Consider the following 22025-nt stretch of genomic DNA (forward strand, 5'->3'; position numbering starts at 1 on the left):
AGATTATTAGAGAGTGGAACTCAAACCTTATTGGCAGTCTATAATGCTCCGAAATCTGTGAAAAGTCTCGATCATCTTCGTTATATGCATTACGTCAAGTCTACAAAACTTAATAAACCTGTGCAGCTTTCAAATATTCCACCAACAAGTGCAGCTGCTCATCAACATTTCAACCGTGTATATTATCAAGTTCAAACTTGGTTAGGACATGATTTGGAACCCCAGGTATGGGGTTGGGCAATGCGAAACGATTTTCGCCTATCATGACAATTTTATCACCTGCTCCAGAAGATTTGCTAAATACAATTTTCTGCAACTGCAAGAGTGGTTGTGGTTCGCGATGCGGATGCAGGAAAGCGGGCTTGCAATGGTCTTTAGCTTGTGGCCAATGTAATGGGCAAGCTTGTCTCAATGCTCTACCATATCAGAGCGACATTAACGAATATGGAACCTTTGACCCCGAAATCATGGAAGAACTTGAGACAAATGTCGTTGAAGACGATAATGAAGACTTGTTTGAAATTTACCAGCAGCCAGAAGACGACGATGAAGAGGAAGAAGATGATTAAAATTATAAATTGTAGTTTTTGTACCCTTTATTCCATTTCTTTACTTTCATTAAAAATAAATGTATTCAATGATATTTTTTAATAAAAAGATTAATTCATAATTTATTTGTTTTTTTTTTCATCATGTAAGAAGTTATAAATATTAATTAGGTTGAAATTCAAATATAATTCCTATATTTTCATTAACAATTCTGCAATTATATGGGCAGGTAAGTGTTGTTAAATAAATTAATACTGAATAAAAAGTGGATGAGTTAGGAAAAAAATGATAAAATGTAATATAATAGTTAATAAAAATTGACAAATATTTATAATCATTGATTTATCGATAGTTCATCAACTATATATGGCGCGTTTTCGACCGGAGGCACCGGTTGACCTGAAGTGATGCTGTGACCGCGTGCTCTCCGCCCTCTATCTCGAAAACGGTTCACCGTATAAAAAATTTTCAATGCCGAATAAACCAATAAATTGTTATATGGGTACTCTATTTTCCTGAGAAAATGAAATTCAAGAAGAAGATCAAACTTCCTTTAGAAGATGATCACTTGGTGATCGAAACACGTTTCGAGGTGTTAAAAATAATGGTTTGGTGTTGGGAAAAAACTCCAGTAATATTCAAATAAAGATATAAGTTGAAAAATCTCATATGTTGCGGACTCTATTGGTCAGTGTATACGGCCATTCGAAGCCTAGTTCGAGGTTCAGACAAGCGACAATTTCAAAAGTAACTGAAATCTTCATCTGCGGTATTATTCTTCTAAAAAGCTGCCAAAACAGCTGTAGTTGAAGCAGACTACAATAACATAGAAGCAAATCCGATGTTGTCATATTTACAAATCATATATAGTCCAAATAATGACTAGCATTCTATAAAATTAGAAGAATAACCTCGCTGAAAGAATGCCTTTTTTTGAGGACAAAACACAAGCAGTACAGGAAAATCTTTGAGGCGCTCTAAGAGCGGTGCCTGTGCGAAAGTAGTGATTTACATTGGATTTGAATCTCTGGAGATAAAATCCATTTGAAAATACGTTCTCCGGAAGTTTATTCCACTCGAGCGATGTAATAAAGAAAGGACAACTAGCTTCATATCATCTGTAGACTGAGCGAGTTTAGAAAATGGAATTTTCTGAGAAGAGGCGTTCACACAACTGCGAAAAACTAGCGATCATGGTCTCGTGATATACGAAATAAAATAAATGACAAGATAGACTTCAATTCAGAAGATCTATTCTTGAATCTACGTGCTTGACTAGTGATTCAAGAATAGCCCTCCCGTCTTCGGGGATTGAAAATTGATCTGCGTGGTTATACTACTATAGAAAGCTACGAAAGTGACTACAGCTCTAGTCGGCTATAACAGTATAATAATATATTTGTCATATATACTAATCGTATATACTTCAAATAGTGGTTTCTAGCAAGTCTATAAAATTAGCAGAATAAAACTGCAAATAACAAAAGGAGTAGTGCAGAGCAACATAGAATAACCGGAAAACTTTCATCAGTTCGGACTTCCATTGTTTAATATAATATAAATTGATCTGAAAACCCTGAAAAAAACATTTAAAAATTAATAAGATTAACCGAAAATAACAATTTTATTAAACAATAAACTGAAATTACAAAGAAATAACATACAAGCAACAACCAAATAAATAAAAAATTGAAATATTAATAAAAGCTGAAAAATAAAAATTAAAAATTATCATTAACAAAAAATGAAAAATAAAAATTAAAATATTTCAAACCAAGTTATGTCACGACGTTTCGATTGTTAGTATCCACAATCGTCTTCGGGTGATAACTGAACTTATTCCTCCGAGATCTGACTATTTATAGATCGCTCAAGTGCTTTCACCGATCCCCTCTTCACTTTTTCAGCTTCATTGGTTTTTAGCGGGAGATGACCGTTTGGCGGGAATTGGTCGTTTTTCCCTTGATTAGAGGTTTCCATATGTTACGTGTCTCTACGCTAGCTTGACTTAATGCGTTGTTGGAAAACTGATTTCAGAGAGAGTAGACCTAGGGATCGTATATGACTAATAGAAGCCAGAAGTACTATTTTTAGTTGACCTGATTGGCAGTGACTTTTGAATGGTCTATTGTATATTGTATCGCAAGTGAACGAGCTCGAACGAGGTAACAGCAGTACTGCAGCACGCCGTAGGGGTGCTGATCCAACTACACAGGAGACGAGAAGAATAACTCGTCGACCCATCAACAGTACCCTGTTCGACAGAGGTATCGTCGTAACATGGAGTAAAGTTCAGGCACGGGGAGGCTAGAGAGCGAGGAGGAAGTCCGTGGATTCACAGGAACATGCTTATGGATTACCAACCACCAGATGGAGACGTTGCCGGGAAGGAAAGTAGGGGATGTAATTCAAACAGGAAGACGTTATGGTGTTATACTCCAGAGTTGAAAGGGTATCGGTTTTTATCATCTGTAGGGAAGATAAATAGGCTCCTACTTATTGACCAACACTTGGTATGTTGCATCCAACAAACTCCATGAAAGAAAACCACGGGTTCTACGTTCACGAAAAAAAAAAGCTGGTTCTCTACAACACTAATATTCCTTCCGGATGCTTACGTCAGATTTAACTAGATGAAAGTAACAGAGTACTTTAAAGAGGAAATGTATCATGTTGTCACCTGGGCAATGTGTCGAGATTCTCAAAGGAGAAGTTCGATTTTTCAAAGATCAGTTCGGATTGTAGACAGGCAATGAGATCAGAAACGAACAAGTGAAATAATTTGAAAAAGTTATTGATGTAAAGCCTTCAGTAGTAATTTTTAATTATTAATTAATTTAAATTTAAACAAGTGTAGTAATGAATATTACTAAAGTTTTTTCCTTCAAGATGAATATCAAACTGATCTTCCTTTTGAAGGACACACAATCACTTGTCTCATCGGCATGTATTTTATGTAATCATATTTTGCTCTATAAGTCATGGTTTATGTTTAAACATGTTATTGAATTGTCTCCATAAATCAAATTTTGAAAAATTCGTGACCCTATAAATTATAGATAAAAGAGAAATTTTTATACGAGTTTAAAATTGGACCGCCAATTATAATCGAACATTGTTTGAATGTGGCTGCCGCCTTAAGAGAGGTGTTGTAATTTTATAAATAAAAATTGACGCACTGCAAGACTTTCCTTAAAAAGCGTTTGTGATGTAAACAAATTAATATATTCGTTACGTGAATTCAGATGTTAATAAAAAATGAATTGAGAAAATAATGAGTTTCTTCATCTTCCCAAAGTACGTTTAACATAATCTACCGGTCTGACAAAATAATTTATTCGATATGCATTTCTTCATATTCGAATATCAAAAGATCCTGTGGTCTGGTCGAATGAAAATTAATTTCTCCCACGGATTCAAGTATCCCCGACAATAACGCATTTCAATATTTTTTACAGAAAACCACAAACTTTCGTAGACGATTCTCTCAGTATTTTCAGTTCCATCGGTTCCAACTGTTTTTCCTTCAGCATCTCCACCTCTTTTTCATCCGATTCCCATCCGATATCAATTTCACAGATCGTTATAACCAGTCACAGTTTTGAGAGGGCATTTCTCATTACGGTTTCGACTGTGTGATTGGAAATTTGAATACGGGTCCAATTCAAATCGAATTCTTTCTTTGGACGGAACACCGACAATAAAAATTATCCTTATTTATGATGCGTTGAAACCGATTGAAAAGCAATCCGAGTAGGGCCTGCCGGACGATTTGAATATGCACGCGTTTCTGACGCTCATCGAGAGAATGGAATTGTTGGCTATTATTACTATTATGAGGACCGTGTGATGACGTGGATTATAATAGAAATTTGATTAGGAATGGAAATAAGTTTCTTGTTTCACTGATAGGCAGCGAAGTGCGAAGATGACGTAAATCGAAAAGGAGTGCCTATTAACATTAGTAAAAATGTCATCGTATTTTGCGCCGTTAAGGGTTCAAGAAATTCGAACATTCATCTTATTTTTGTACAGTCCACGTATAGGGGCTGAAAGTTTCGCCCTCAATAATAGTCCAGAATGTTTGAGAATATTTGAAAGAATCCCACAATATTCCAAAATATCCCGGAATATTCTGGAATGCTATGTAGGGAATGATCTGGAGTGCTCGGGAAAATCCTTGAACATCCCAGATCATTATGAAACGATCAAGGGAGCAATTTGGTGTGGTAGGTCTCTATTCTCTATCCGTGAAGGTTTCCGTTTTTACCTGAAAGGTGTGTTTTTGAGGATATGAGAATGTTTGCCGTCTAGGAAATTTTAGATTAGTTCACAACAATCGAGAGTATTCGAGAGCATTGAACAACATTTCAGACCATGTTGGAATATTCTGGAATGTGGTGAAATGTTCGAGCCTAATGTAGAATATTCGGAGACGTCTCGAACTATACTAAATCATTGTGGAACGATTAAGGGAGTTGAAAGTTATTATAGTAATTATAGCAATAAATAATAATGAGTGATATGATTTAACTAGTAGTTTTTTTGCTTGTCTTGTATTATGATCATGGATGGTATTTATTTGATTAAATTCCAAATTCGAATGTTTGCGTTTTTTTCTAACAGAATGAATGAAACAACAAATTTTCAATTGGAAAATAGACTGAATATCTAAATCCCCAAATTGAAATTAAGTATAGTAGATTTGAATATACCAAACAGAAATATATACATTTGAGATATTTTAATCGAATAAAATTTCTAATCCTACATAATATTCCTAAAATTGATACGATTTTCTTTTTTAACATCTCAATATGAGTATTCCAACAAAGACTTTCGTCAATGTATAGTCCTAAGAATTTTGTGTTTTGACAATATTTAATCATTTTGTTGTTAACAGCCAAATTCTCTTTGTTTGTGATTTTGTTCTTAGTTATCGTAGAGAAAGATTTTGAAGTCATTGATTTTTTTCCTGGGGCATCTTACATTCTAGTGAATTACTTTGAATTTATCCAGTTCTCCGTGCACAGATTTTGTTTTAATTCCATTTTAATTGCCAAGCTTCTATATAAAGGTTGAAAAAAACTGTAAGCATGAATATTTGTTTAATCATACATGTTCAGAAGTTCTAGTTGGTTATTACAGTTTAATTTTAAAAACAATATATATTAAAACAGTAATTTCATAGGATAATCGCTCTGAGAAGTGAATATATACAATGCGAACGTAAAAATTCCTCGTCTCTTACATTTTGAACGGAACAAGATCTCTAGGTCGGACTAAACTCAGGTAGAATGGCATAAGTACTTTTGTTTAACTTGATTTCTTCGTGCTACAACATCCTCGAAAACGCTAGAATCATCAACAACTTATGTCTTTTTTCATATTTTAATAGCAAAATTATCAAAGATTTGTGTACACGATTCTGCTTCGTTGGCTCTCGTACCTTCACAAGAAAACCCAAACAGTTGCTAAACCTTATCTAGTGACTTCGGGAGTATATCAGGGTTCCCATTTTTTGTACTATGTTTCAAATTTTGCAGTTTTTCAGCTTCTGCAATTTATATTGAAATAATTCGTGGTACTTTTTAGGTACTGCATATTCAAGAATATTCAAATATATTCAATGATTACTACAAGCAAAACCAATTTCGTTATAATGACAAATAGAAAAATGAAACTGAGGCGTGGAATAAATCCATACGCCAAAACTGCAACACTATTGTCGACACACATTACACCAACCAAGTTAGCTAAACACAAAATGGTGAAAAATGCAAAGCCGGGGATATACACTGTGTCCGTAAGGTATGGAACAAATTCATTTTTAGCTAAACAGGTCATTTTAAGAAATAATCCTGAAACACGTCGATTTTTTATGTCGTATTTTAAAATAATAATCTAATATACAGGGTGAATTACGTTCGAGTAATGACGTCACCGTCATTTTTTTTAATGGAACACCCCCATTTTGTCTCAATTTTCGGATTACTCTAGCTGAGCTGATTCCAAAAATGTATCACATGTTGATTCCAATTGGTACAGGGTGGACAAAAATACAGTAGTTGTGTGTGTGCTAATAAAGTAACGCGTAACATTCTTTATTAGGTAAATTAACAATATTATCAAAAATACTTATTGTCTAGCGGACAGAATATGCTGGAATACATGACTTAATATTACATTTTCGAACTGCAGCCCTTGCTGTATTTGACAGTAACCCAAACGGTGTACAAATTTTTGTTGAACCTTGTGTATGGTTTCTTCCGTAATATTGTTTATTTCTGTTCGAATTTTCGCTTGTACATCTTCAATATTTGCTGGTTTCGTTTTATAAATAACATTCTTTAGATGACCCCACAGAAAATAATCCAAAGGATTTAAATCTGGTGACCCTGCTGACCATTCATTCACCTGTTCGGAAAAATTTCATCTACGTACCTTCTAACATCTACAGCATAATGTGGAGGTGCACCATCCTGTTGAAACCATAAACTTTCATCAAAACCTCCAGGATTACGTCTGCTGGGAAATAAATTACGTAAAGTAGGTACGAGATACCCCCTTGAAAACTCAAGGTACTTTGCCCCGTTTAAATTACCTTCGATAAAGTAGGGTCCAATGATTCGATTTCGTACAATTCCAGCCCATACATTTACCTTTTGAGGGGATTGTGTATGATGCTCACGCATCCAGTGGGGGTTTTCTTTTGCCCAGTATCTACAATTCTGACGGTTGACCTCATCATTTAACGTGAAAGTGGACTCATCAGAAAAAATAATGTTTTGTATCAAGAGAGGGTCTCGGTGACATTTATCCATCATTTCTTCGCAAAATTGGAGTCGTCTATCGGGATCATCTTCGTTTGATTCTTGCACAAGTTTGATTTTATAAGGATGCCATTTTTCAAGCTTCAATAGTTTGTGTACCGTTGTTTTGCCAACACCGATTTCGCGACTAACTTTACGAACAGAAGTGTGCGCATCTTTTTCAAAACTCAGTAAAACATCTAATGCTGTATCAGCATTTGCAGGGGGACGACCTGATTTGCGTACATTTGCAACCGTACCAGTTTCTCGAAATTTCGTTTCCAGCTTACTGACTGTTGAACGCGTTATAGGTCTTTCTGGATATTTATCATTAAACAAATTGCACACTTCCATCTGAGTTCGCGATCTGTCTCCATACCTAATCATCATAAGTATTTCAATTCTTTGTTTTACACTTAACTCCATTTCTACTTCCAATTAAATCTAAGCAATCATTCAAATATTCACGAATACCAAAAATATTGTAGTACTAAACTGTCACTGATCATCAATAAATTACTGAACAAATAATGATATTTCACAAAAAACTAGACAACTATGTTTTTTATAAATGTAGATAAGAAATAATTTCTTTCATATTCTGTCTACTAGACCTCAAGTACCAAACATATTTGGAAACAGCTCATTTTTATTACTCTAAACATGTAGCAAACTACGGGGTGTTACATTTAAACCAATTGCCGCTAGACAATAAGTATTTTTGATAAAATTGTTAATTTACCTAATAAAGAATGTTACGCGTTACTTTATTAGCACACACACAACTACTGTATTTTTGTCCACCCTGTACCAATTGGAATCAACATGTGATACATTTTTGGAATCAACTCAGCTAGAGTAATCCGAAAATTGAGACAAAATGGGGGTGTTCCATTTAAAAAAAAAATGACGGTGGCGTCATTACTCGAACGTAATTCACCCTGTATATTAGATTATTATTTTAAAATACGGTAAATTAACATAAAAAATCGACGTGTTTCAGGATTATTTCTTGAACACTGTTGAGATCGATACATGATACTAGACTTTGGGATTCTTTCAAAAGGCTGGACATAGCATAGTGTGACTCGGGAATTGAGGTCCCATTCCAAAAAGCTCATTTTTTTTCAAGGACAAAACACAAGCACTACAGAAAAACCAGTAAGGCGCTCCCAGAGCGGTGCCTGGGCGAAAGTAGTGATTCACATTGGATTTGAATCGCTGGAGATTACATCCATTTGAAAAACGTTCTCGGTAAGTTTATTCTACAAAAACGCAGTTCTCCAGATAAAAAGGTTCTTGAACAGTGAAGTTCGAGGTGTATTGAGTTGAACCTCAAAACGATGAGTAGCCACAGTCCGTCGCGTATTTCTGATATGTACCGCTCTTGGTGGAATCAAATGTGCCAAGTCACTTGAACACTTTCCGTGAAAGTATGTATAGAAGCTATCAATGTTTGCACATGATGTTCGCGTCTCCTATCAGGCGGATGACTCTTTTCCAGATCGAATCCAGCAACTTCAGGGTATGATTGGGGGCAGAGCTCCATACATGAGAACAATACTCCAAAGAACGTCTGATCTGAGCTTTATAAAGAATCAAAAGTTGCTGAGGTATGTACAGTTTTCTGGTTCAGAACAGTGTTCCAAGTTTTTGAGGAGAAGCCTTTACAATTCCACCGATATAATTGTGCCAAGACTTATTGGTGTCCATTTTACCCACCAACAAACTTATCAAAGCAGAAAGCGGAATTGTCTGACCTGACATCATTATATCCGGTTCGGAGACATTTATCTTTTTCGAAATCCCAATTCGAAATCAGTTCCAGATCCTCATTAAGAAATGCAGCCTCCTGCTGCCGATGAAGATGTGCCTCCGTAGTCAATGTCCTGGAATCCAAATGGAATGACGAGACAAGTGTGCTGTCGTCAGCAAAGCAATATATTGGATTCTTGGTTTTTTCCAATAAGTCGTTGTTGTACAATAAATAGAGGGTTGAAGAAAATATGGGTCCCTGGGGAACACCAGCGTTGATGATGAAAGTATTCGAGAGATATCCAAAGACGGCCACTTTCAGGGAAACTGCACACTTTTATATGAATAGGTGTGTAATAACTGTGAATCGATTTAGAATTTGGAAGGTGAATAAAGCAACGGTTCCTTTAGAGCGTCAAATCACAACGTGGTTATTTTCATGAAGCTGGAAACGAAGGCATCACGTAATTTTAATGAAAATACAAAAAGGGATTTTGTGTTCTTTGCAATAATAGGAACCAACGAGAATCAAAATAGTACATTTCCAATACATACAGTATAATATCTATAGTTTGTAGCTTATATCGTATACAGTGTGATGAATAACACAACACAACACAACAAAGTTTTTGTTTCGGGGTTGAAATTAGATAATTTTAATGTATTTCCACGTGTTAAAACCGAAAGTGACCATGAAAATTATATATTAGCTCTTGTTTTCAAGATATAGTATCATTATATTATATATATGTATATTGAGTTTTCAACAAATGAAATATTTCATCACCAACAGTTGGTACACATGTTTGTTTACATAACACCCCTCTCATCAGCTGTTCTTAAGTAGTAAACATAACCTATGTGAGTTTGTCAATTGTACGCACGTGGTTGCTATTGAAATTATCGTGTGAAGTTGATTTTTAAATTAATTTAAGTGCTGATCTGAAATGCCTCGAAAGTGTGTGAATTCTGTCGATAGCTTTTGCTATATATGTGGTGAAATAACATTTAAGGCTCAGAAACGTAAAATGACACCTATCGTTAAGACAGCCTATGAACATTATTTTGGTGTGAAAGTTGGGGACCAAGATAAATCATGGGCTCCTCATATATGTTGTAATTCTTGTTCCGTCATATTGCGAGAGTGGCTGAAAAATAAAAACCGGGCAATGGCTTTTGCAGTACCTATGGTTTGGCGTGAGCCTACCAATCATACAGACGACTGTTATTTCTGCTTAACTCCTCCCATTAAGCAAGGTTTATCTATGAAGAAAAGAGGAACGGTTAAATACCCTTCTCCCATCTGCTCTTCGGCCTGTACCACACTCAGACAATTTGCCAGTCCCTTCTCCACCCCAAAACTATGAAATTTTAGAGGAAGATAATGAAGACTGTTTAGAAGAAGCAACCCATCCTTCTACATCCTATGACCCTGATTTTGAGGTAAGCGATAGGTCTAGTGATCCGCACAGAATTAGTCAAGCAGAGTTGAGTGACCTTATAAGAGATCTTCGCTTGTCTAAGGAAAAGGCTGAGCTGTTAGGGTCAAGACTACAACAGTGGAATCTTCTAAAACATGATGTGAACACCATAAAAAATGAACTGGCCTACACGAGACCTAAACCCTAATGAGAAAAATGTAGTTTACGAGCCTCTTGTAGATCCTAAGGATGTTCTCCTTCCCCCATTATAATTAAGTTGGGACTAATGAAAAACTTTGTGAAGGCCATGGACCAGGACGGACAAGCTTTTAAGTACTTGAGAGCAAAGTTTCCCAGGTTGAGTGATGCTAAAGTCAAGGAAGGCATCTTTATTGGGCCTCAAATCCGTGAAATCGTAAATGATCCTGCTTTTGACATGATTTTAACAGGAAATGAAAAAAGAGCCTGGGAAGCCTTTAAGGGGGTTGTACATGGGTTTTTAGGTAACAAAAGAGATGATAACTTCACAGCATTGGTTAAAGAGCTTCTTCAAGCTTACCACCAACTTGGATGCAACATGTCCTTAAAAATTCATTTTCTTCACTCTCATCTTAATTTCTTCCCACAAAACTGTGGAGCTGTGAGTGACGAACATGGAGAAAGATTCCATCAAGACATTGCCTTAATGGAACAGAGATATCAGGGCCGTTGGAATGAAGCAATGCTTGCAGACTACTGCTGGTCTGTGTGTAGGGATGCTCCAGAAGTGTTTTATAAAAGACAAGCTAAACGACAGCGATCTTACAATGAATCGGATGGACTTGATTGAAATTTGGTGGTACAAACTTCTTTTATTTGTCAAAACACTAAGAATAATGTTTTTTTTATTAATTTTGTACTTAAAATATTCTAAAAGAAACTCTTTAAGATTAAGTACTGTGTATCTCAAAAACCAGAGCTAATAAAAGTTTTTCATTGTTATTTTCGTTTTTATCACCCCAAAATTAGTAGAAATTGACTAATTAAGTGTAGGAAACATTCAAAAATATTTTTTTGTTGTGTTGTGTAATCTGTAGATATATAACAGAAGATAAGCGGGAACTTTCATGTTTTTACCTATTGATGACTAAAAGTTAAAATCAACGTGTAGTCTGTCAAACACTAATGTAAACATACTATTTCATCTCCTGATGACACCAACTTGGTTGGTGAAACATTTATTGAGAATAGTATTGCGATTGATTTGTTTGGGAGCAGTGCTTGTTCTGGATTCATTCTACGCAAGAGGTTCCATTTGTAGCTTTCACAAAATTCAGTTGTATGGGACTGATATACATTTCTGTTGTTTCAGGTACATGACAGTAGGTTGTAACACTCTGAAGCTTATATTGAAACATTTCGGTCCTGTGATCAGGAGCAACACCCAGACACCTGTAGGGAGTTTCGGCGTGGACATTCCTCGAGAGGAGAGGTACCAAAAATCACTGAAGTGTCAAGAGCTGCTCAGCCGACTGCGATCTTTCATTGTGAAAAAACAGACGCTGCCCGGTATAGGATCGTCCTTCAAAGAAATCCACACACTCATGCAGAACTGCCTCGACTGACGACCACCTAAATTAGGTTTGCTCAAATTTAAGAATGCGAGTGTGTGAATTTGTCGAAATTTCATAGATGGAGGACCAGTGTGTTGAATAACTACGTATGAATGATGTTAATTGAGGGGTTTGACGATGCTTTATTGAAGAGAAAAATTGATATTTTTTAGGCTCGTCCAGAATTGTCACTCCAAATCACAAAATGGTAAATAACCAAGTGAGAAGTGCTTTAAGCATCTCTTTTTATTTTTTTATAAAAAACTTTTGAAAATGTAGCGGTTTTAACAGTTTTGTTTATTTTATTGATCTGTTGAATCTATAATATTCATGTTGAAATAAATCATTCTTCCGAGTGTTGACTAAACTGTAATTTTAGAAAGGATATAATTGTTATCTGACTCAGTTCACTTTCATTTCATTCCAAAGTCTTGAGAAAGAAAGGAACAAACCGTAGAGGTTCGATTTCTGCTGGCTGAAGGTCTGAAGACTTAAATTCGTTAAAATTAGGGTAAACACCGGTAATAAAAGAAATGTAAGAGAGGTTGAATTTGAAACCTTTTGAGTGATTCGACAATATAATGATCACGTACAAATAAATCGACAAGATTACGTTTATTCGCTAATGTGAAACATGTCTTGAATCAGCAGCATTTATCCATATGATGAAATGATGAGTTAGGTTTCATAAACCCAAACGTAGAGCATTTTCCTGACTGAGTGCTAATGTAATTTTTTTTGTAAGGACGATATATTCAAATATTTCATTTGTATATTTCCTCTTCTACAATCCTTTGCATAGGGTTCAATTCAGAATCTAGAACTTTGTCTTGCAATTTGATTTTAAAAAATTGAAAAATATTTTTAGAATTCATCTATACATCAGATGTTTCATTCACCTTTTTTGTGTCCAGATATACTAAGATCTGCGTTTCCATTCAACCCCTTAAATGCATTGTACCATGGGTAAATTTATAAGTTCCTCTCTTTGAGTTGTTGAAATATCTATTGATATATCTTTTGTTGTTGAAGTCCATGCTGCAAATGTTACCAGTTACTTGAAAGATTTTTGATTGTTTGGTCTCAACATCGAACATCCATCCATTTTCTAGTGTCTATTTCTTTATATCGTCGGTCCCGTGCCAAAACCGCGAAAGTGCTTTTTTCTAGTTTTTCAAGAGAAGGAAAATGAAGTTTAATTCTTCACTAAAAATCACAGTTAATTCTATTTACGAATGTTTTCTGGTAAAAATATCTCAAATATATCTTATTTTCGTACCTTGCCTAATTTTTTTTCTCAAAGAATTTTTCAAAAAAAAATGCACATTCGTTGTTTTAGAATTGGAAAAATTTTAATTTTTCTTTATTCGTGTGGTAAGGCTATTAATAAAAATATACGTTGTAATTAATTTTTTTATTTATTTTGAGATTAAGAACGCAAGACAAAAACAATAACAGATTCATTCTGGTTCCTCATCAGGTTCCTCAAAATCTGGTTCCGCGAGCGCATCACGGACATCCTTGTTTGTGTTTAGAGAATTGTAAAATTCATGATATCCTTTTGTTATGGTGTTGTCCTTGCACATCGTTTGCAGATCTGCAAATTTTGGTACTGAAAATGGAAGAGTTGCTTTGTAAGCTTTCAAAAGAGTTAGAGATTTGGGGCGACCCCTTGTTTTCTTTACTGCAACTTCTGTAAACTCCTCTTGATCAAAACTAGTTTTGTAAAAAATCTTGTCAGGATATTTTTTGTCATAGTGCAACCAACAAATAGTTTGTATAGGAAGTTTGTTCTTTGCAATTATGTTTTCTGACAATGTTTTATAATCATAGAAATCGTCAAAAGTCATTGTATGGACCTTGTACGGAGCTGGATTTCTACGTGAATCCCTAATAAGCTGAGCCCAACCCTCAGGAACATAGACAGGAACATTTTTTTATTTTACTTCAATTTTTGAATGAATTGAATCGCATTCCATTTCCGTGTGTCCCGGTTCAAAAAATCTATGATCAATAACTTGCAACTTGGGATGTTTCAGCAAAAGTTGCAAACACATAGCCATAACTATACTGTTCTTTTGTTGACCTCGGCAACCATCTGACATCATCCGAACTGCGGTTATGTTTGGATGAGCCATTACATAATCAAAAATAATTGTACTTATTTCATTAGATCCCCTTTTTCCTTGAGTTTCATCCCATAAGTAGCAATCCACGTCTTGTGTTACTAGATCATAGACAGTGAAGTTATATACAGCTAATTTTCTCAGGTAAAAGATTTGACCTGCTGATCCTTTTGGTGTGTATAAGACTGCTTCCAAATCTGAATTAAACGCCAGTATAGAAGTGTCTGCTTTAGCCAAGCTCTTGTCCTCATCTCTACATTTTCGAGCATCGTTCTTTTTGTTTATATGTTTATCATGACATTCTTTATTCAATGCCTTCTCTTCTTCTGTCACGGTGGAATAAGATAAAAATTTTTTGCATTGGTCTTTTTTCGGCTTGTAAAATCCCATATTATATTCCTTGAAGACACTTCTGTACTTTTCGTCTGACACAGGTTTTCTGTTTTCTTCCATACACTTTTGTTTGTACATACGGTGCATAATCGAAATGTTTAATGTAGCATTTTTTTTAGAGGATTGTCTACAATAATACGACTCTACAGCCGGAAATGACAAAATATGGTTTCGCAAAAATAAATCGTCTGCTTCGTCCAGCTTATTGTGAGGTGGGCGTTTTCCACGTTTATCTTTTTCCAAAACACCACTGGCATTAGTTTTTTTTAGGCAGCTTCTAATAAAGGCGTCAGTAACGTTTAAAGTCGCCATAAAAAACATTCTGCACACAGATACCCGGTTGTTATTTACTGTTAACGAATAATGATTCGTGTAGTGTTTTCTGGAATTCTCAATATTTCTTGTTGTTCTTTTCTTGAGTTTTTGTTCAACGTGAGTTACAACAAACTGGCGCTGATCGTCTATATTTTGAAATGATCTGAATTCGTTGTATATTGTTTTTCTATCTTCTTCTCTTATAAGACCAGAGCACTTGTGTTTTGATTTTTCCAAACACGGAGAAGGTAACATGGGACAACTGGGATGTATCTGGTTTTTAAACCCAACGTATTCTTTTCCTTTTAACCGTTTATAGTTTATTAGATTTTTTTTCCATACGGACACATTTCTTTTTCTTTTTTTCTTCACCTCATCTACAAAAAGAACGGTTAAAGTGTTTCAAAGGTATTATTTAAATTACCACTTTGATCTGGTAGGTCTGCCTCCACAACTTCCACGACAATATTGTCATCTCCATTCAGTACTGTGATGTCCACATTACGATCATCAAGATCCGAGTCAACATCGCTTTCGTCACCTTCACTTGAAGGAAGATACTCGTCTGAAGAACCTGCTTTAAATGGGTCTTCATCGGTAGAATTATAATCTCGAGCATAATCAGCTGTTTCTGAATAAGCTTGTTCCCCGCTACCGCCTACAAGAAGAAAAATAATACTAATTTTTATACCACACGTGTTGGCGTTTTTTTTTTTAATTCAATTGAGAGATTAAAATTATTAACTAAATTCAGATACGGGTACGAGTTTCATTATGTTCCATTAACTTACCAGGTTGAGGTTGAGCATCACCACAGGTATTCCTTTTTTCAATAACAACATTATCTAGGAAAAAAGTTAGGTTAGGAATATTTAAAGTTCAGACAAAAATATTAGCACACTTACCATCTTCTGTAATATTAGAACAAAGTTGCATTATCCTTTGTGTTCGGTTCATTTTGGTAAAACACCGCGAAATTATAATTAAACAAACAAGCAGTCACACGTTTATAAGCACGATGTTTTTGTGTCTGTTCTGAACGGGAATATATCACACTCAAATTGTTCCAAAGCCAAAACAGCGAATGTGCCACATTCATAGTTTTGGCATTTAAAAAATAAATGAATTTTCACATACGCGATATCACAATCCTTTATAGCAGGCAACACATAATACATATCATATTCGCTGTTTTGGCATTGGGTTCTCTGATAATAATTTATAATTTTCCAACAGAAAAGCGGAAACCTTAAAATTATCACATTCGCGGTTTTGGCACGGGACCGACGATATTTAGTAATAAAATGACTTGCTTTATCGGGATTTTGGTATATAAAATTATCAGGTATTACATTTTAGCTTCTTTGTGATGGAAATCTGGGTCCCCGTTTCAAATATAAATGGTCGTCAATCAATTTCAATATTTTCCAAAATGGCCACGGTTTATATGTTATGCCTCTTAACCTAATTACGAGCATAGTGATCCTAGATTAATTTATGAAAATACAATAGTTTGATTTAACTCATTAAATGAAAATTTCTTTTTTTAAGTCAAGTTCATTATGTTTTGTGAATTAAAGATGATTTTTTGGACTTTTCAAAATTTTTAAACCATAAAGTTAATGGTAGGTACAACTTTAATTTTTTCAACAATTTTTACATCGAATTAAATGAAAACAATTTTTCTACACACTAGAACTAGAGCACAAAAAACAAGTTAACATCGCCATCCACTAATTCTTAAAAATTGCAGCATTAATTTATTTGTTAACTAGTTTAGTGATTCAATAACTTTTCTGAAGAAAGGTTCGTTGGGTAACAGGATCAATTCTTTATTAAAAAAACAATTGCTTTCTTGTCGAAGTTTCGAATTTAATTGTAATTCGAATTCAAATGTAATGAAACGGAATATTATTATTCAAATTTTAAACACCTCTAGCCATGGAAAGTTAACTTTAATTGAATAAATTGCAAGTAACATTATCGTTAAATCACGTTTTTGAAATATCACGATCAAACTCAAAAATCACGTTCTTTGTTCTCAATTTATATCAAGTTTGGTGAAACAACTTCCATTTCCTTAGACACTTTCCTTTTATTTTCGTTTTTTGTTGAAGCTGTAAACCAAAACAGCAAAAGTTTTAGTGTGGAAACCTTTTATTTGTTTTAAACCTTTTTCCAATAATTTTTTCTTCACTTTTAATAATAAAATTATTTTGACAGGCATGACATGTTTTTGCAGTAATTCCTCAATACATTTCAATATTGTTCTACACCTGAATCGACTAGCTAATACATGTTGATATTAATGCGATAATTTCAATTTCAATGATGTATCAACATTGAAATTAAAATTATTGCATTGATATCATCATGTATTAAAATTATGCTCTAATGAATGAGTCTATTCTGGAAATTCATAACTATATTTTTAAAATCACATTTTCAGTTATAATTCTCAAGAAAACGAAGTCGGAAATGTGTGATAATACCTCAATTACGGAATTTTATGATGAAATATGATGCAGTTGAATGTCTTCAGAACCATTTTGGTTAACTGGTTTCTTACTATATTACGAATGGACTATCCAAGATAACGATTGAACAATTTTATTTTATTTTTTTCGTGATGATGAAGCTGTGGTGTTAGCGAAACGCATGTAGAATAAAAATAATTGTGAAAATTGTTCAATTATTGTCATGCTTACTATATTAGATTCATAACTTGATAGGTAGAATTTGGAAGTTCTGGCATAAAATTAATCTATTGAAAACACTTTCTTCACACCAAAACAAAAATACTGTCTCGATTGATTAAATTCAGAAAGCATTTCATATGTATCAAGTGATCCTATTTGGACTGATGAAGACAAAACATGGGTCGCTGATTTTTCTGATTCATAGTTGATCAACAATATATAAGGATATTTTGAACTGATATTCTTTCAACAAGTCATATTTTCCAAGGATGACAATACTTCCATTCAGTATTCTATTCACTTTCATTTAAAATATACGTTATGATTGAAATAGATATTTTTATTAATGTTATTAATTTTTCAAATTAACCTTTATTTCAATTCATGTCAAACGTCATGTACATTTTCAGGTGAATAGTGAAATTTTGAAAGTTGTAGAAAAGTAGTACCTTAGTTATTGTTTCATATATATTTACATGCAAGTGAAAAATTAAAAACCAAATACTATATTTTGTGAATTACTATTTAAGCAATTGTTTTATAAATGAAAATACATGTAAAGGATGGTGTCACTGCGAAAACTGCGGCAGAGCCGTTCCTTTCAGTCGGGTAGTGATATTTAAAAATATTATTCTCAATTTTTCTGTGAGCATCCAACAGTTCTTAATGCCGTTTCGAATATTTATATATTTGTATTTTTTTTGTCTATTTCTAACCAATGAGTTCTTCCAAAAAGCTCAATTTTTGAATTTAAATAAGAGAACTTTCTATATAATCTTTATGTGTGATCTTTATATGTTTTTCACCAAGTTATTTAATACAATCTCATAAACTTCTAAAGTGCTAGCAAGTAATATAATTATGATATGGAATTATGATAGTAAAAATCAACCAGTAAGTTCACTCCCACTACTTTCATTCAAAAATCCACAAAGTGCGGAGCCAATTTCGTTCTTTTACCATAGGCGTGCGCTAATATAAGAACGAAATTTAAAAATATTATAGAATATTTTGTGGTAAGCTATTTATAACCAACTACAAAAAGTAAAAAAAATGATAACAACAGCGAATAAACTAAACACAATATCAATCCAATGCCCGGGGCACCGTCGAATCCTTCGATACTACAGCACTGATCGCGTTGGGTGAGAATCTCATCCTAAGAGCGGTTGAAGAACCCCGTCAACTCGAGCGGATCACGTGGTAAGAGAGCCTACTGGTTGTACTGTGCATATATGTTACATATTATAGTTTATATTACGTATTCAAGATTTTTCTGGGATTACTGAACCTTCTTCTGGATAAGACCACCCTTTTTGTATGTACTGGGTGTAAGCGAAAATCCTGATTATTAATTTGTCTTTTAGAAATATTTTTTACCTATCTGTCCCTGTGGGAATTTCATGTGTAATTTTACGAAGTTGAACAACCTTTTAATGAAAATTTAAAAAGATGTTTTTGGGTAATATAAATTTACGGAAAATTAGAAAGTTACAATCATTGACAGTCGATACTGTTTTGATCTTGTAATTTTCCAAGATTCAATTTGTCATTTTTCAATTCATCAAATATAATAGAAAGGGGGAGCTTCAAGTAGGTTTATAGTTCGATAGAGAGATCAATAAATGATCCGCAAAAATGCATGATATAGAATAAATCCAATACAATAATAAACCAAAATAAATCACACTGTTCCCAAGCACCAGAACTGCAACACTCTTCTCGATGCGTGCTTCAACAACTAAGTTGGCGTTTCCATTTGATGCAGTATACTAATTCCTAACTCTTAAACTGGTCATAGTTCATATCTAACAGGACACCATTATTTCAGACACACGTCAATGGTTTCGGCTAGAAATTTACGGAAAATTTTCTCGTGAGTGTTCCCAATAATTTCAATATAGAAATTCATCGACAATGGGCTGTTTGGAATGGAATCTTTGTCGTTACTTCTCATAGTTCTCTTGTCATAATTTATTATTTCCAAACTTTGGAAAGCTTTCTAAAATTCATTTTGAAAATGTTGAACGTGAAATTAGACTTTAAACTTCTTGCTCACTCCAACAATTGTTGGGTATCTGGAGACAAGATTTGAAAAATGAAAAGCAAAGAATATATGAAAAAAGCTGTGAGGACTGTGACAAAAATTACGTCGGTCAGACTAGCCGGTCTCGTTTCAAAGAAGCTCATATCCAATTTCGGAGACCAGGAGAATTTACTGTTGCCCAACACGCCTTGGAGAACCATGAACTATCGCGCGATTTTCTTTTCTAAATCATTGATGTATGTCTGAAAGAGAAAGTGTACCCTGTTAGATATGAGTAGAGACCAGTTTCAGAGTTGAAATTAGTCCACTTCATCTTCTGAAGACGTCAAATCAATTGATGAAACGTGCTCCGAGGGGGGTTGCACTTTTTAGAGACCAGGACTTCTTGACTTTCCTCCTCTTTACCTTCTACAATCTAATATCATGATGTTGGTGATGTTTTGAAATATGATATGAAATTTCGTCGACTATTTTGTCGCCTAAGAAATCCCGGAAAAAGTGAAATTTGTCAGACACCGTCAGCAGAAAGTATCCATCCTGATAATTTTGGAAGTGTTCGCTTTTAACAAAATGTACAGTATATTCCAGTATGAGCAACCACTTTGTCCTATAATTTTTACAAAAAATTTGGATTTGACTCAACAGTTTTATTCATTTTTATTGAATATTGAAATTTCTGCCGCTCAAATCTGGGACATACTACTTACTAATAGACCTAAATGCTTTTGTCAGTAAACTATAGATATATGTATAAACTTACTATACAGTGCGAACGTGTATAGTCCGTCCCTTCTTAACATTTGAAGAGCACGAGATATTGAGGTCAGACATACGAGTGAAAAAGAATAATTTTTAGTGCTTTCTGACAAAAAAGACAAAAGGGTTGGGATCACTGGTAGTCGACAGGGCGTCAGAAATTTGTTTTTTCAAATGTAAAGTGGTATCTTGTGTTACCTTTGGAAATCGGATCGGTCCTCCTTCAGATATGTTTTAAGAACATTTATGAATGATAAATAAATTTCAATAAAAATGCATTCAAAACTCACTTCGGTTTATCCCAATGAATTTTCAAAATATTCACTACATATTCACTTCTTGGCAATATTCAAGTACCTCTTTTTCCAGTCATGAGTTCTGGAATTGACTGTGGTTGTGTAAATCCGAGAGCTTCATATCAGGTGATATAGCAGGCCACTCTGAAGAACTACGTCTGCTTGTCTACCGAACCAGAATATTGGTAAACAGGCAGACAAACGTGTAGGATAGATAATTAAAATACCTATCAAACGACGAAGTATCACGAAATCCACCTTTCCGTTCGAACAAAAATTGCAGCACTATTGTCTTTCTTATCGAAAAGTACTAAAGAAGATTCCTTTGTTACGTGAATTTTTTTCCGATCTTTTGTCCCGTTCAATAATCAAGGGGGGGGGGGGCTTTATTCATCCACACTGTATATTACAATCAGTCCTGTCAATGTACCATGACTGTTGTCACAATCATCCGAACATATTAATGTTGCCTTAAATCCAAACGCGCAATGCTAGTGTTTAGATGAGCAAATGTACAGCGTGTTTTTGTATACCCCAAGATGTATTTTAAGACTTTGAATCCGTCCACTACCGTAAAAACTATAGTAATTTTGTATTGGGCTTGATAGACGTAATATTACTAGTAACACTATTGATTATAGTAACGGCTGATGATACTTACAGTAAAAGTTACTACTACAATTAAAATTTAATTAGGTATTTATTTTAACAACTAGGACATTCTGTAACTATTTTATGTGGTTTTGGTTTGACAACTTCTTTCATTGTGAAAAGTAATTGTTTTTTCTTGCCTATTTTATGAAGAAAAACTGTATTGTGCCATCGACTGATTTTAATTTTTTTATTTTAATTTCATCCAAAACCGATTTTTTTCATTTGTCCTCATTTTTGTAATGTATCATATCTTGTAATATATACTACTCTTCTAATAAACTATACAAACGAAAATTTGGCTGTTATTTTGAAATTCTAAGTTGTATTTTTTCATTCTTGAAATGATTTAGATCTGTTTCTCCGTACTGATAAGTCCTAGGAAGCTAAAATGTGTCTTAGATGCGCACTAAGAAAGGATTTGAAAATATTCCAACTGGGGCTCCCCTCATGGGGTAAAAGGGGCGCTTTGCATCACTGTTTCACCGTGTTTCGTGATATTCCTCAAAATCAGGATCGCAAAATCTGCTGTATTCCTGAAATTATTCTAAAAAACAAGAAGAAATTCAGTGGAGTTGAAGTAGGTAATTTTTTAGGATAAAGTCATGTAGAT

At 34.3% G+C, this 22025-nt stretch overlaps 1 protein-coding gene across 5 annotated transcripts in view; it reads left to right on the plus strand.

Moving 5' to 3' along the window:
• Positions 1–21721, plus strand: part of kat80 (katanin p80) — a 108261-nt gene extending 86540 nt beyond the window's left edge. Inside the window, exons 10-11 of one of the 5 annotated variants that reach the window (XR_012464489.1) lie at positions 11889–12337; positions 17413–21721. Coding sequence is in view for 3 of the 5 variants with exons in the window: in XM_074170916.1 (XP_074027017.1) it covers positions 11889–12141 (253 nt within the window). In the remaining 2 variants the exon portion in view is untranslated. Of the gene's footprint in view, positions 1–11888; positions 12486–15403; positions 17149–17412 lie in introns of those variants that run through there. The other 4 variants (XR_012464490.1, XM_074170916.1, XM_074170917.1 and 1 more) reach the window with 4 other exon arrangements.
• The last annotated feature ends 304 nt before the right edge of the window (positions 21722–22025 follow it).

Source organism: Leptinotarsa decemlineata, unplaced genomic scaffold (genome assembly GCF_025532065.1).
Source record: "Leptinotarsa decemlineata unplaced genomic scaffold, Ldec_3_MD MMD2_tig00000008_RagTag_RagTag, whole genome shotgun sequence".
NCBI lineage: Eukaryota > Metazoa > Arthropoda > Insecta > Coleoptera > Chrysomelidae > Leptinotarsa > Leptinotarsa decemlineata.